The 15,404-nt window shown below is 44.7% G+C and overlaps 1 protein-coding gene across 1 annotated transcript; it reads right to left on the bottom strand.

The window, feature by feature from the left end:
- Positions 1–1,690: 1,690 nt before the first annotated feature.
- LOC139564910 (glial fibrillary acidic protein-like) lies at positions 1,691–9,958 on the bottom strand. The gene is made up of 9 exons (XM_071384809.1): positions 9,365–9,958; positions 5,271–5,331; positions 5,038–5,133; positions 4,731–4,892; positions 4,407–4,532; positions 4,021–4,241; positions 3,750–3,793; positions 3,487–3,572; positions 1,691–3,260 (listed from the first exon to the last, which is right to left on the bottom strand). Exons 1-9 carry the CDS (start codon positions 9,889–9,891, stop codon positions 3,210–3,212), a joined length of 1,374 nt encoding a protein of 457 aa, XP_071240910.1. The 5' UTR covers positions 9,892–9,958; the 3' UTR covers positions 1,691–3,209.
- Between the last annotated feature and the right edge of the window lie 5,446 nt (positions 9,959–15,404).

Raw genomic sequence — 15,404 nt, 5'->3', positions numbered from 1 at the left:
TGGGGGTAGAAGCTGTTAAGAACCCTTTTGAAACTTGACTTGGCGCTCCGGTACCGCTTGCCGTGCGGTAGCAGAGAGAACAGTCTATCACTAGGGTGACTGTAGTCTTTGGCAATTTGACACTGCCTGGTATAGAGGTCCTGGATGGCAGGAAGCTTGGCCCCAGTGATGTACTGGGCCGCACGCACTACCCTCTGTAGTGCCTAGCGGTCGGAGGCCGAGCAGTTGCCATACCAGGCAGTGATGCAACCAGTCAGGATGCTCTCGATAGTGCAGCTGTAGAACTCTTTGAGGATCTGAGGACCCATGCCAAATCTTTTCAGTCTGCTGAGGGGGAATAGGGATTGTCGTGCCTCTTCATGACTGTCTTGGTGTGTTTGAACCATGATAGTTTGTTGGTGATGTGGACACCAAGGAACTTGAAGCTCTCAACCCGCTCCACTACAGTACTGTACTGCACACACACACAAACACACATACACATGTGTGTGCACATACAAACCAGTGGCGGCTTCTGAGAGGAGATACAGGAGGACGGGCTCATTGTAATGGCTGGAACGGTATAAATGGGACAGTATCAAACACATAAAACATATGGAAAGCACATGTTTGACACCGTTCCATTTTTCCATTCCAGCCATTACAATGAACCTGTCCTCCTATAGCTCCTCCCTCCAGCCTCCACTGATACACACACACTAACACACAGAAATACATTAGCTGTACGATGAGTAAAGGATGGCCTCTGCGTGACTGGGACTCCTATATACCTGCACCCCACATACATACACACGTACGCATGTCTCCTCCTTCAACTCCTGTCTAGCTGTTTGTCAGAAGGGGCCCAGAGAGCAGTGTATATGGTGAGGTTGTGTGTGGGGGGCCACTGAGAGCACTTATATAATCTCTGTTTGAGTCATTGTCCACACAGGAAGACTCATAGAGTCTGGGCAGGGAGTGAAGTGAAGGGTCCTTGAGGGCTGAACGTGTGGATAGGTTGTTGGATCATTCAACACAGTGTTACAGTCTGACCCCGTCTGTGAGAGAATATACTGTCTATATGCTTCTGTAGGGGCCTGGGCAGAGCACTGACAATGACACTGACAAGTGACGATGACAGTACTGTAAATCTAGGCTTTGGTGCCGAACCCTCCCAGCTCAATTCCCCTCGCCACTGGACAACAACCAACGTAGTGATGATGATGAACATTGACCCCTCCTGTCAATCTCAGCGGTCTGCCATGCCAGTCATCATCTCTCCCACATACCTCTAATGTGGAACCTGATACAGAGATTGGCTGTCAGACTTAGTTATACTCATTCACCGCAGACAGATACCGCAAACAGGAGCCTACATATGGATGGATGATTATCATTATGATAAATGACACATGTTGATTATGACTATGTGGGTTCTATTGATTATGATCAATCAACAAGTGCCCAACTGTCCTCCTGAAATCTGGTGCCCCACACAACGAGTTTCTAACGTGGTGTACGCACATCAACAACTTGGAGGTGCTGGGTATATAAAATAAAGGTCCATCAGTGAGCTGGTACTGTATCTATCTTAATTTCATGAGCTCACACAATCATACAACGGTACACATTCAATCCAAGTAACAGCTTGTGTTAGACTAAAGAAAGCAAATAAAAACTGTCATTCACAAAAGACTCATTCAGACACAAATACTAATCAAACAAAATGGCTTTATTGTTGTTAGCGGGTTGTCATAATGTTGGTCAAATCTAAGGTTATATTCACATCTTGTAGGTTTTTCTTAGACCTACTGCAGTGTGGTTCAGCTGTGGCTACTGTAAGATGCAGACAAGAAGAGAATAAATAGTATCTAGAGCTGAAGGTGAAGACACGAAGGCAAAGCAGAGGGACGGGAGAGAAAGGCAGGCACATTAGAAGACGGTTACGGTTTGTCCTTAGTGAAGAATGAAAAGCCGTCTGTAGGCACTATCTGTACTGAATGGTAGGTGACAGGGGTGTCAGTTTGTTTATGTCAGCAGGGGTTCTAAGCAGATGGAGAGAGCTGGGATTAACAGTTAGTGTTGTGACAGCCACCCGCCAACCCTCTTCCTCTCCTCCTCTCCTCCATCACTCCTCCCCTCCTCCAACCCTCCAACCCCCCTCCTCCACCCTCCAAGCCCCCCCAGGGCTTCTTGGAGAGGGCTGTCATCAGGGAGACACCATGTAACCCCACCCGCTCCACCACCACCAAGCTATCTCAGCAACACCCTCTTTTGTGTCTCTCTACAATCACTGACACTCCAGAGATGGGGCTGGGGGAGGAACAGGGGATTTCAGAGGTAAGGGTCTCGTCAATACTCCCTGTCTCACCTCCATCCTGTCCCTTTCACCCCTGGTGTGTAAGTGGATGTGCCCAGGCACTGTTCTAGTGTTAAAATATGATGTTGCAATGAAACAGTGGAACTAGAGGCACTGCATCCAGAGAGGGGGGGCAGTGTATGACGGAGGGATGAAATGGATATGGTGTTTGGCCCTAGAGGAGAGTTACATCAGCTTCTTTCTTTTCACCAACAGTTCTGCCAAAAGCACTGTCATTCACACGTCATCTTCCTTGTCTGAGACCCATCCTGTCCACTGCTAACCCCAGCAACTGTACTTTCCTCTTGACTTCTCACATCCACTCAAACCACACAACTTCAGCACGACTCCTGTCACTAGCTGAATAACAATCACTACATTTCAAGGCCTCCTCTCTGGCTACTATCCAAACACAATGAGAACATTTCCCACTCTGATCTGTCACTATTATGAGCTGAACAAAAAATACATTTCCAAGCATTAAGTCTGTTAATCACGAAGGGTAGTAGTCCAAGACCCTTCCTTCTAAGGTGCATGGCCACACTTCCCAGCACTAAAGCCTATCTCCAGTTACAGCAATTGAAAAATAATAATTTTGGGCAAAAATGCTAACAAGGATGCAATGAGGGATTTTTTTGTTATTTCAACAAAATGCAACTCCTAAGTATTTAATGATGTAGCATGGTCTGGGGGTGATGATGAAGAGGGGAGGAAGGGGATGGTGAGGTGGTTGCAACTGGGGGGACTTTGAGGTTTGGAGAAGAGGGAGGTGCCTGGTCAGGAAAGGGTATCATTATCATGCAAGGCCTCTAAGCGTTACTGGGGAGTGGGGACAGTATGACAGACATATAGCTAGCACCATTTGTGTCCTTTAAGGACTGTCAGGAATCTCCTTCCTCTCAGCTGTAGACTCCTTAATGATCTGAAACACAGAGAGCAGGGAACAGGGCATGTTAGGTTGTAGATGCAGCAGTAGGGAGGGACTGTCTATAAGTGATCTGAAAGCTTGTGAAATAGCATGTATTGAATAATACAATGTAGCATGCTGCCCTCTGGAGGAGCTAAGCAGGAAGCAAGCACATTCACACATCTGATATGGGAATAAATCCCCCATGGATTCATTCAATGATCTATGATGTTCTACATACCTCCCCGTCTCTAGTCTCCACAGTCCGCACTATGATGCTCCTCTTGACATGGGCCTCTGGAGAGAACTTAGTGTCCATACTGGTCTCTATACTCAGGGAGAGGGTGAGAGAGACCTTTAGCTTTCAGATGCCCATGAATCCAGTCAGAGCCGAATCCTAACTTGAGATTTATGCATCAGCACATCATTCATATGGCTGGGGTAAATTATTATATGCCATGATAGACTATGCTAATATGTCTGGGTCAGGATACCCTTACTCACCTCTGAACTGCAGGTTGGAGAAGCTCTGCATTGGAACAGTGATCCTGAGGAAGAGGAAGAGAGAGTATCAGTAACTACCAGCCACCACCTATTGTTTTTTCTTTCTTCATCACGCTGTCTCCTCCCGACCATTATTTTTTTCCACTTTATTCCCTCCAACACCCTCTCTCTCCTTCCCTCCTCCCTCCTCTCTTCCTACCTTCTACCCTCCTTCCTCTCCACCCTCCTCTCCCTCCACCATCCTCCTCCCTCTCCACCGTTATCTCCTCACCTGCTCTCCTCTCCCTCCAGCAGCTTCCTGTAGGTAGCGATCTCTATGTCCAGGGCCAGTTTGACGTTGAGCAGTTCCTGGTACTCCTGCAGGTGTCTGGCCATCCCTTCCTTCAGAGTCTGGATCTCCTCCTCCAGATGACCCACCGTATCCTGGTAACCAGCAGTCTCCACGGAGAAACGGTCCTCCATCTCGCGCAGCTGCTGCTCCAGAGACTCGTTCTGCAGGAGAGGAGGAAGCGAGGGAGAAGGAAAGGAAGGGGGAAGAGGTTTGGAAAGAGATGAAAGAGGAGAGGTGGTTCAGTTAGAGAGGGGAGTCATGGAACTCATGGTCTTCTCATGTCTCATTGTTGATACAGCACACTCTGCTCTGATTGGACAACTCACTGTTCCACGGAGTGCCTCCACATCACAGGTCATGGCCTGGAGCTGCCGGCGGTACTCGTTGCCCTCCTGTTTGGCCAATCGCAAGGTGTCTGCATTCCGAGTAGCTGCGTCAGTCAAGTCGGCAAACTGTGCATAACAACGAAAGGAGAGACAGGACAGTTTAAAAGTCTGCATCTTATAGTGTGTTGTCAATGTGTGCATTGTGCAACACCAGGCTGTATGCATGTTTATCTGTATGGTAGTGTGTCTGCCTGTGTGTCTGCCTACAAGCGTACAGTAATGTGTGTACATGTATGTGCAATAGCCTAAGCTTTCTGATATGACCTTGGAGCGGTACCACTCCTCCGTCTCCTGAATGTTCGAGGAGGCCACGGACTCATACTGGACCCGGATGTCCCTCAGAGCAGCGGTCAGGTCTGGCTTGGACACATCCACATCCACATGGACATGCTGGGCCATCAGCTGCTCCTGCAGCTCACGCAGCTCCTATAGAGAACCAATCACATGCTTACAGGTTAAAGGTCACCTCTTTCACTCTCTGAATATTCACTATTTACTTTAGAGATGGAAACAGAGGTTGGTCAGTAAGGACTAGAGATTGCCATAGAGACGAGGGGAAGCTGAAGCGCACCTCCTCGTGGATCTTCTTGAGGAAGGCAATCTCATCCTGCAGCGCGTCTATCTTCCTTTCCAACTGGACACGGTTCAGAGACGCCTCATCCACGTCCTACACACAGAGAATCCTTAGGTCAATGTGACATGTATATTCCTCATATAAAAACACGGGCTGTGAAGATCACATGCAAACAGGGACATGGTCAATAATAGTGAAATTGATACAAATTATGAGAGAAATGACCTCACCTGTCTAAAGGCGTTCAAGTTGCCCTCTGCATCCTGTCTAAGAACCATCTCATCTTGCAGTCTGATTGAAAGAGAAAGGGAGAGTGAGGAAAAATAGAAAACAGACAGATAAAAGGAGAGGCAGTGTTAGGGTGCACACTAAGTCCACTCATTGGTCACGCAAAGAGGATCAATGCACCTCAGATAAAGCATAGTTTCAACCTATTCTCTATTTATACAAAGTCAATGAATCGCAGTCATGATCCCACCAATGACCCAATATATATGATCATGTTTTCCATCCAAAAAAGTGAAGGGATCATGATCAGCATATGATTAAATGTGTCTATGTATGAATATCTTTGTATACATAATGACATGAATAAACTGATGATAAGGACTGTGTGAGTACCACTTGTCTTCCATGCTGCAGTAGCAGAGTTGGCAGTAGGTGGGCTGAGCTCAGCGGAATGGAGAGCTTACACATCATTAGCCATTCACTTCTATACATCAGCCTGCCATCAGCCTTTCCCACCGAGGCGGAGTTTACGCATTCAGAATGGAGCCAAAACACACACACACGCACAAACAAGCACACACACACACGAACATGCACAAACAAGCACACACACATGAACATGCATGCACACACACACACACACACACACACACACACACACACACACACACACACACACACACACACACACACACACACACACACACACACACACACACACACACACACACACACACACACACACACACACACACACACACACACTTCCAATCTCCATCTGCCACTATCTGCCCCACACTGAAACACACATGCTCACACACGCTCAAACTCAGATCTATATTTCTTCAGAGACTGATGAATTGGTGTTAGAGAGTAGAGTTGGGAAACCAGCAGGAAACACTAACTGACCTCTAACCTTGTCAACCTTCACCATCGATACTCATGCTGAGCTCTAAGAGGTGAAAAGCAGCTGTTTGTTAATGTTTAAAAATATTAGCTTTGGTGCTATTTTCACACGTATGTGGTGAATTTTCAAAACTCTTAGTACCAAACTAACACTTGTTAGTTATATTCAAAACCTTTTATTGTGTACTCATTTTGTTTGGAGACATCTTTCACCAAACAACCATTGATACTAAATATAAGGTTACTGTGAAATTGATTTAATCACCAAAACACAACACAATGATATCTTCTCAATTAAGTTGTTTTAACGACCAGTTAATGACAAATTGCCCTTTGAATGTAATTTTCTACAGTACTGTAAATTACAGTACATTACACTGTTTTCACATTAGGCAATACACTTGCACTACCCCTCAAAATTGACTGAAAATGACATTTCCATAATTTCTATCCCATGTGTGATCAAACGTGTGATCATTAAAGATATCTTCCATAATCATTGATGCAAAAATAAATGTATTGTCCAGATATAATTACAACATAGGTGTATTGTAACCAAATGAAAGAAATGAAAGAAACATAGTGTTGAGCATTAGCTTGCATCAAGCCTGTCTTGAGCACTGTTTCAGTTTTAAATACTCAATATTTAGAAAAAAATGGACGACTTTAGTTAAGGCTGGGAATGTCAATACAATCAAACTAGCAAGGGCAGTTTTAATGATCTAAAGTTGTGCTGTTGCCACTGGCTGTAAACACACAGTCCAGTTCGAAGTGAATGATGGTAGGCCCATGTGGCAAATGGCTTATTTGCATTTCAGGCCTACTGTAACTCTGATTGGCTATGGCGCACCGGTCTGCGTAGACTCCGGGCTTGGACGAGACAGATGTTTTTTGGGGGTTTTATTTACTGCAGTGTCTATTATTGTCCAAACGCACTGCCGCTTTCTCACTCTATATTGCTACAGAATTTTTACAAATGCCTTACTATACGTCATTCCCAAACATTCTATGAATTTATGAAAACGTGAAAATTACCATATCTAAATGCTCTCTTGTCCGACTTTAAAAAAAAGTGTCATATTCTTCCTGGGGGTGTATATGAACAGATGTCAGTTCCACCTTAAGGCAAAACAGGTCTACGCAAAGTATAGTGTCATTGTTTTCAGGGAGGTATGCCCATGACGATAGGAGGGACAGGAGGCAGACTCAGGCCAAGGGCAGGGCAGCCGCCTGAAATGCCATACAAAGGCAAAGAGCAGTCTATGCAAACAGTGAATCTGAGAAAAATGTCTTAAAGTATTTTTTTACTCTCCAGCCAAATACGCTGTAGGTTGATAAGTGATAATGCACTGACCTATGACCCCTAAAATGCTGATACTGCACTCTGCCTTTGTATGACAAACAACTATATGGGTAATGCAAAAGAAAAGTACAGTATCTACAATCTAAATGTGTTTATCCAACCTTTTGACTGTCTCATGGTGTGTGTGAGGGTATGTTATGATCGGGATGGCCTGAACTCAGAGCCAGATAGAATACCAAGGCAAACTGCACAAACTTCACTTAGTAACTTCACTTACTGCTGTTTGCGTTGGTTCTTACGTGGATTTTGTAGCTACTGCACATTTGAAACTCAATGTTCTTTGAAAACGGAAGATAATTGAATCAGGAGACTACATAGCCTGATTTCAGTCTTAACTCAATTTGACCAAATGTGTAGTTACTGCTGTTTTCAATTGTATGACAGAGAACATCTCTGATCTTCTCAATATCAGATTCTAAATGTTTTGCAGTGAAGTAAAATCCTAATAGTCAAATCAAAGTGTATTGGTTGTGTACACAGATTTGCAGATGTTATCGCAGATGCACTAGTACTGGTACCCATTGTGTAATTTTTCTATTTTTCTCTGCATTGTAGGGAAGGGACCATAAGTAAGCATTTCACTGATAATCTACACCTGTTGTTTAAGAAGTGACAAATACAATTTTATTTGATTTGTGCAGCGAAATGCTTATAAAATGCTTATAAATGCTTCATCATCATAATAGTAAATTATAGTATATATATATTTATACTTTACAAACATACTTTTTCATTATTTAGTTCTCTAAAACTGCAGTAGAAAAAAAATCTAAAATCTATAGGTTACGTGATTAAACGGTTAAATGATTATCAATTAAGAGCAGTCGGTTAATAGTAAAATGTATTTAAAAAAATGAGAAGACAATCATAGCAAACGTAAAGTGAGCATTGCATTGTGAAAAGCAATTACTTTAAACAAACATGTATTGCATTGTGAATGTGAAACATGTATTTCAAGATGAAACACTAATTAAGTTTGGTAAAAAAGTGACTGTATGATTTGATGTTGTACTTACTCAATTGATTTGAGAAATGACTGCCTTTCTGATGATGTGGTTTGAGTTCTGTACTAAATGTTGTGAAAATATACCACATACTGCACCAAGGCAAAGATCTGTAATCAGAGAGCAGTGACACTCACACACACACGTCCGTGATCCATAGTATACACAGGCTCAGAAACCAATACACTTAGATGTTCCCTTTGTCCTTGGCAACAACAAAAAACACCCTGTGAAAACATAAGCTATAACCTCATAACTATAAACTATGCCACTTAAGCAATAAACCAATAAACCTAACTTAGAAGCGTGTATTTTATGAATGAGTATTAAGGGGGATCAGGCAACGACAGAACGTCTGCCTGGCTCCCTGGTCTCTTTGTGGAAATCAGCTCGAATGTGTTTACTCCATTCCTCCACACTCATTGAATGGCTGTAGGGGTCTGGTCAGGATCAAGTTTAGAAAGAGGGACATTGAGTAAAGCCTTCAGAGCACAGTGTTTTCAATAACTAACAAGCCAAAGCATCTACTGAGCAATTTTATCATGTAACACGATATCCAGTTATACTGAATTGTGATATGGCAACTATCCACTTGTTGGTTTTAGACTGTAGCAAAGATTCCAATTCAAAATGAACATATTGACCAAAACACATGCCAAACACTAAGAATCCACTAAATCAAATTCCGAATAAACTTTTAAGTGGACAGACTGCTGAAGCAATTAGAACTCCACAATATCAATTGGAACTCCAAAATACTAAAACAAAGTAGACTGATCAGTGACAAATTGTAGTGATGGAAATGAGACTGCCTCATTCTTACCTCTGTTTGAGCGTGGCCACGTCAGCAGCCATGTTGTCCCTCTCTATCTCCAGCCGGGCCTTCCCAGCGCTGAGTCCATCCACCTGCCTGCGCAGCTCCATCAGCTCCTCCTGGAAGATGTCCCCCAGACGGCTGGGCTCCTTCCCCCTCAGTTGGTTCAGCTCCGTCACCAGCACCGTGTTCTGCTGCTCCAGGAAGCGCACCTTCTCTAAAAAGCTGGCGAAGCGGTCGTTCAGACCCATCATCTCCACCTTCTCGTTGGTCCGTGTCTCCCGGTACTGGGCCTTGAGGAGTGAGTCAGCCGAGAAGTCCAGCCGGTTCCCAGGGGTCCCCAGGAGCAGGGCCCCTCCAGCCGACCCCAGGGAGAGACGGGAAATGGTGCTGGAGTGGGTCAGGTGGCGGGGACTCCCATGGAGGGAGAAGCGGCTGGAGGAGAGACTGCTGAGCCGCACGCCCCCACCCACACTGCCGGCCCCCTGGGGCCCGAAACGCTTCCTGTAAGACGACAGGACTCTCTGACTCTCCATGGCTGGAATGAAACCCTGTCAGGGCACACACATGCCTTTTATAGGGATAGACATCCGCATCCTGAGAGAGAGTACACAGGGAGGGGCGAAAGGGACTGGCCGGGCCGGTCACTGAATAGGACAGAGAGGGACAGACAGAAAGAGAGAGTGAGAGACAGACAGAGAGAGAGAAAGAAAGAGAGAGAGAGAAAGAGAGAGAGAGAGAGAGAGAGAGAGAGAGAGAGAGAGAGAGAGAGAGAGAGAGAGAGAGAGAGAGAGAGAGAGAGAGAGAGAGAGAGAGAGGAGGGTGGTTTATGTGACACTCAAAAGCTGTGTGCCAGGGATTGTTTGTGCTCGTCCACTCAGCTACAAATGTCTCCTGGCCTTTCTCTCTCTCCCTCTCTCTCTCGTCCTTGTTTGAATAGGATTTGGTGCGACAGAGCTTGGCTACCAAATCAAAGCTGCCTCCCACACATGCTCAGTCACACAGACACAGATGGGGACAGAGTGTGATTGAAAGGGAAGAAAAGAAGCAGGGAGGTGAAGGAATGAGATCTCTTTTCCTCCATTCCTGTTAGTTGGTGACTAATAGGGTCAGAAAAAGAGAGGGACAGAGAAAAAGGGGACAGAGAGAGGGTCAGATAGTAGCTGTGTTCTTGTGTGGCACTCTGTCTCGCTTGGCGTCCAAAATATCCCACTAAGCCCTCCAGATGTATTGGTATTACTCTGATTGGCCTGCGCCACTCTGTGTGACAGCAGTACCGTCTAGGAGCATCTCGCACCCCATCCCTGTTCCTCTGCTCCTCTTTAGTCTTCTCCTTGTCTGAGTCAAAATGGGAATAAGTACAATTACATAACCCAGCAAGAAAAGAGCAAGTTAGTTAAGGTTGCCTCTCTTTCTTGTCTTATCTAGGTACATCAAATAGAAGTCAAGAACAGTTATTCAATTATTGAATATCTGCTTTGACCACAGTATGTCCAAACTATTGTGAGATACTGAAGACAAAAGTAGGAGAGCAAACAGAGGGGAGTAGAAACAAGATCACGTTATAATATCTAAATGGCATTATTAGATGAACTCTAATTCAACAGCTGACTCGCATATCAGTATGTGAAAATCATACTGGAAAACTTTTTATAATCATTGTCCTTGTAGTCATGGATACATAATAAATGCCAGTGTACTAAACAGTCAACAAGTGACACCATTACAGTGTGCTAGCCGATTGAAGAAGCTTTGGGGCCACAGGGCTGAACAGTAGCAGTAACATCTCCACCTCTTTGTCCCCCCTGGAGTTTCTGACCATGATGTCACTGACAGGCTACAGATGGATACATAAGACCTATAGGCCACATCTATCAGTGGGTTGGAGGGCTTCTCTTTGGACAGACACACAGCCACACACAGGAGCATGGCAACATAACACACACAAATGATTAATCCGTCACTATCACTACCATTATTAACTGTGATCAACTACAAAGGAAGCTATGTGTCAGAGGATGGGCCAGTAAGACCAGAGGCAGCCAGTTGGATTGCAGCCTCTTAGCAACAATACGACCACTCCCTCTTCCACAAGTCACATCTCATAAAGCCCTGTTGTAAGTGATGGCAGCTCATTCAATCAGACTTAATGACTGCTTAGCCTGAAAAGAGGGCAATTGGACCTGGAGAAAGAAGTCTGTGTTGGGCATGGTCAAAAAGCCCAACGAGTTCTGGGTACCTATCCAAACAACAATATGTATGGCAAAGTAAGTATTAGGTTACTATAAAGGGGACCACCTGGTCAGCTGAATGCATCTTCCACATTTAACCTAAACCCTCTGGATCTGAGCAGTGCCTTAATTGATGTCATCAGCACCCAAGAGTAGTTGTTGGGGATGAATGACCTTTCTCTAGCACAGAACGACAGGTTATTCAACCTTGCTGGCTCAGGGATTCAAACCAGCAACCTCTCAGTTACTAGCCCAACGCTCTTATCCACTAGGCTACCTGAGGGTGAGACAGACTGTGAGTTATTAGATAGTTGAAACTGTCACAGGACTCCAGCAGATGGATGGTTGGAGAATGGGGGGATTGGACGTAAAACCTAGTCTGAACCCGACAAACCAGCAGCCAGTCCATTACGAATCAATTTCCATCCATTGTCATGGCAACCCCAGGGGCAGTTACTTCAAAACATGTTAAACTCTTGTTGACTCTCATCTAATAGGGATGTGACTCTGGGATGGGATGAAGCCTCATATAAACATCCACAGCTATTATACAGTCATGCTGCCCAGATATGATCCTAACATGCTCTAACAACTATGATCTCTCAAGCTACTATACCAGCAAGATCCTAGGACATTTCCATCCTGCTCGCCTCTGTTCTCCCTCTCCCCTCCAACCAACTCTGGCCCTGCAACAGGTAGTAAAACCCACATCGCAGACCATAGAAACCCTCTTTGTTACCAACACACTCTGTTAAAAGAAATGTGTAGCCAGTGGGAACCAGTATGACTGGAAGACTGTAAAAAAGAAAACAACAGAGTGACTTGAATTCCAATTGGTCCCTGTTGATAGAGGTTAACTGAGCGGGCCCACTGTAAGTTTTAAAAGCTTACATCTAGCAGGATTAATAACGTGGTCTCATCATTAAGGTGACACTAATTGTATCGCCCCCTGGATTTCTGAGACAGTCACTGTGGTTGCCTCAGATCTGGTCACTTAGGCAATATCTGTCAGAGGAGAAACATTCAGAAAGAGAGAGAGAGAGAGAAGAGAGAGAGAGAGAGAGAGAGAGAGAGAGAGAGAGAGAGAGAGAGAGAGAGAGAGAGAGAGAGAGAGAGAGAGAGAGAGAAAGAAAGAAAGATAGAGAGAGAGAGATTGGTCGCAGTGAAAGAGGGTGTCCCCCTCTCTCCTCTCAGAGCCAGTGGGAGGCCAACAAAACATCTGATTCCTGTGGGGCAACATGAGGAGGAGCCCATCTCATTTGCAAGGAGCAGAAGAAAAGACGCCTTTCCTGGGTGTAGAGCAGAATCTTAATGCTGTTCCTCCAGACTGATCTCCCTCCAGAACCACAGGGACGCCAGCTCTGTTTGCCTGCACACGGCTCCCCCCACCTCACCATTCAGGCCTTTTAGACTCTTTCTGTTACTGCTGGTTTAAACCCCTTTCCCCTCTCTCCTATGGGAGCTACCCTACCTCAGACCCCCTTGCATCCCCAGCCTCCTGTCTATGTAAATGAGCACACCCCAAATTCTGACCATTCAGCTGGATACACCTCATCCCCCACCCACAACAAAACTCACACAGCAGCCCCTCCTTCTCCACTAGATTAAGTGCGCCCCATCAACTCAATGATATGGGCCCCCAGTCAGCTCAATCACGTATAAATCCCCCCGTCACATTACTTAATCTTAGTCCTCACATGGAGCTCAGGGACCCGGGACCCCATCCTCTCTGCCAACAAAGAGCCCATTGATAACAGCAGAGCCCGGGGAATGGGGGTCCCAGTGGCCCATGGGTCTCACCTCAACTCACACACACATACTATGCCCACACACAGCATGCAGTGTACTAATCACTGATGTGCAGTATCACTGATGTGCATTATCACTGATGTGCATTATCGCTGATGTACAGTATCACTGATGTGCATTATCACTGATGTGCAGTATCACTGATGTGCAGTATCACTGATGTACAGTATCACTGATGTGCAGTATCACTGATGTACAGTATCACTGATGTACAGTATCACTGATGTGCAGTATCACTGATGTGCAGTATCACTGATGTACAGTATCACTGATGTGCATTATCACTGATGTACAGTATCACTGATGTACAGTATCACTGATGTGCATTATCACTGATGTGCAGTATCACTGATGTACAGTATCACTGATGTGCATGCTAGCATTAGCACAGGCCCTCTCAGGTATGATGGGACGTTGTATGTAGTTGTTAGTGGTGGAAGGTGCAGTTGTGAAATCGTAATATGCCAGATGTGGCTGCATAGGTCCAGTCTCCGCTGGTGCCCCCTGTGTGTGTGTGTGCGTGTTGGGAGCTTAACTGGAGCAGACAGGCAGGCTGAATCACTGATTATGACTCAGCACCACTGGGTCCAAACTGAGTGTGGTCACAAAGAGGAGCCTGGGGAGCCAGTTTAGCCTCTGTCCAGCAGTCTGCCTGTCAGCACTAATGCTGGGCCCCAGCGGCCCAGAGACATACCTAACAAACTGAACTGCATAACAAACAGACCCAGACACATAGCACACTAAGAGAACCACATACCTTCCAAACACTACCACTGACCACAATAACATACTGACTACAATAACTCACTGAACCCAATAACACTACCACTGATCACAATAACACTACCACTGACCACAATAACACTACCACTGACTACAATAACACTACCACTGACTACAATAACACTACCACTGACTACAATAACACTACCACTGACTACAATAACACTACCACTGATCACAATAACATACTGACTACAATAACACTACCACTGACTACAATAACACTACCACTGACTACAATAACACTACCACTGACTACAATAACACTACCACTGACCACAATAACACTACCACTGACTACAATAACACTACCACTGACTACAATAACACTACCACTAATCACAATAACACTACCACTGACTACAATAATACTACCACTGACCACAATAACACTACCACTGACTACAATAACACTACCACTGATCACAATAACACTACCACTGACTACAATAACACTACCACTGACTACAATAACACTACCACTGACTACAATAATACTACCACTGACCACAATAACATACTGATCACAATAACACTACCACTGACTACAATAACACTACCACTGACTACAATAACACTACCACTGATCACAATAACACTACCACTGACTACAATAATACTACCACTGACCACAATAACACTACCACTGACTACAATAACACTACCACTGATCACAATAACACTACCACTGACTACAATAACACTACCACTGACTACAATAACACTACCACTGACTACAATAATACTACCACTGACCACAATAACATACTGATCACAATAACACTACCACTGACTACAATAACACTACCACTGACCACAATAACACTACCACTGACTACAATAACACTACCACTGACTACAATAACACTACCACTGACTACAATAACACTACCACTGACTACAATAACACTACCACTGACCACAATAACACTACCACTGACTACAATAACACTACCACTGACTACAATAACACTACCACTGACTACAATAACACTACCACTGACTACAATAACACTACCACTGACCACAATAACACTACCACTGACTACAATAACACTACCACTGACTACAATAACACTACCACTGACTATAATAACACTACCACTGACCACAATAACACTACCACTGACCCCAATAACACTACCACTGACTACAATAACACTACCACTGACTACAATAACACTACCACTGACTACAGTAACATTACCACTGATCACAATAACACT

The sequence above is a fragment of the Salvelinus alpinus genome, chromosome 36, assembly GCF_045679555.1.
Source record: "Salvelinus alpinus chromosome 36, SLU_Salpinus.1, whole genome shotgun sequence".
NCBI lineage: Eukaryota > Metazoa > Chordata > Actinopteri > Salmoniformes > Salmonidae > Salvelinus > Salvelinus alpinus.
Note: the sequence above shows the minus strand (reverse complement) of the source record. Positions and strands in the feature narration are given on the sequence as shown.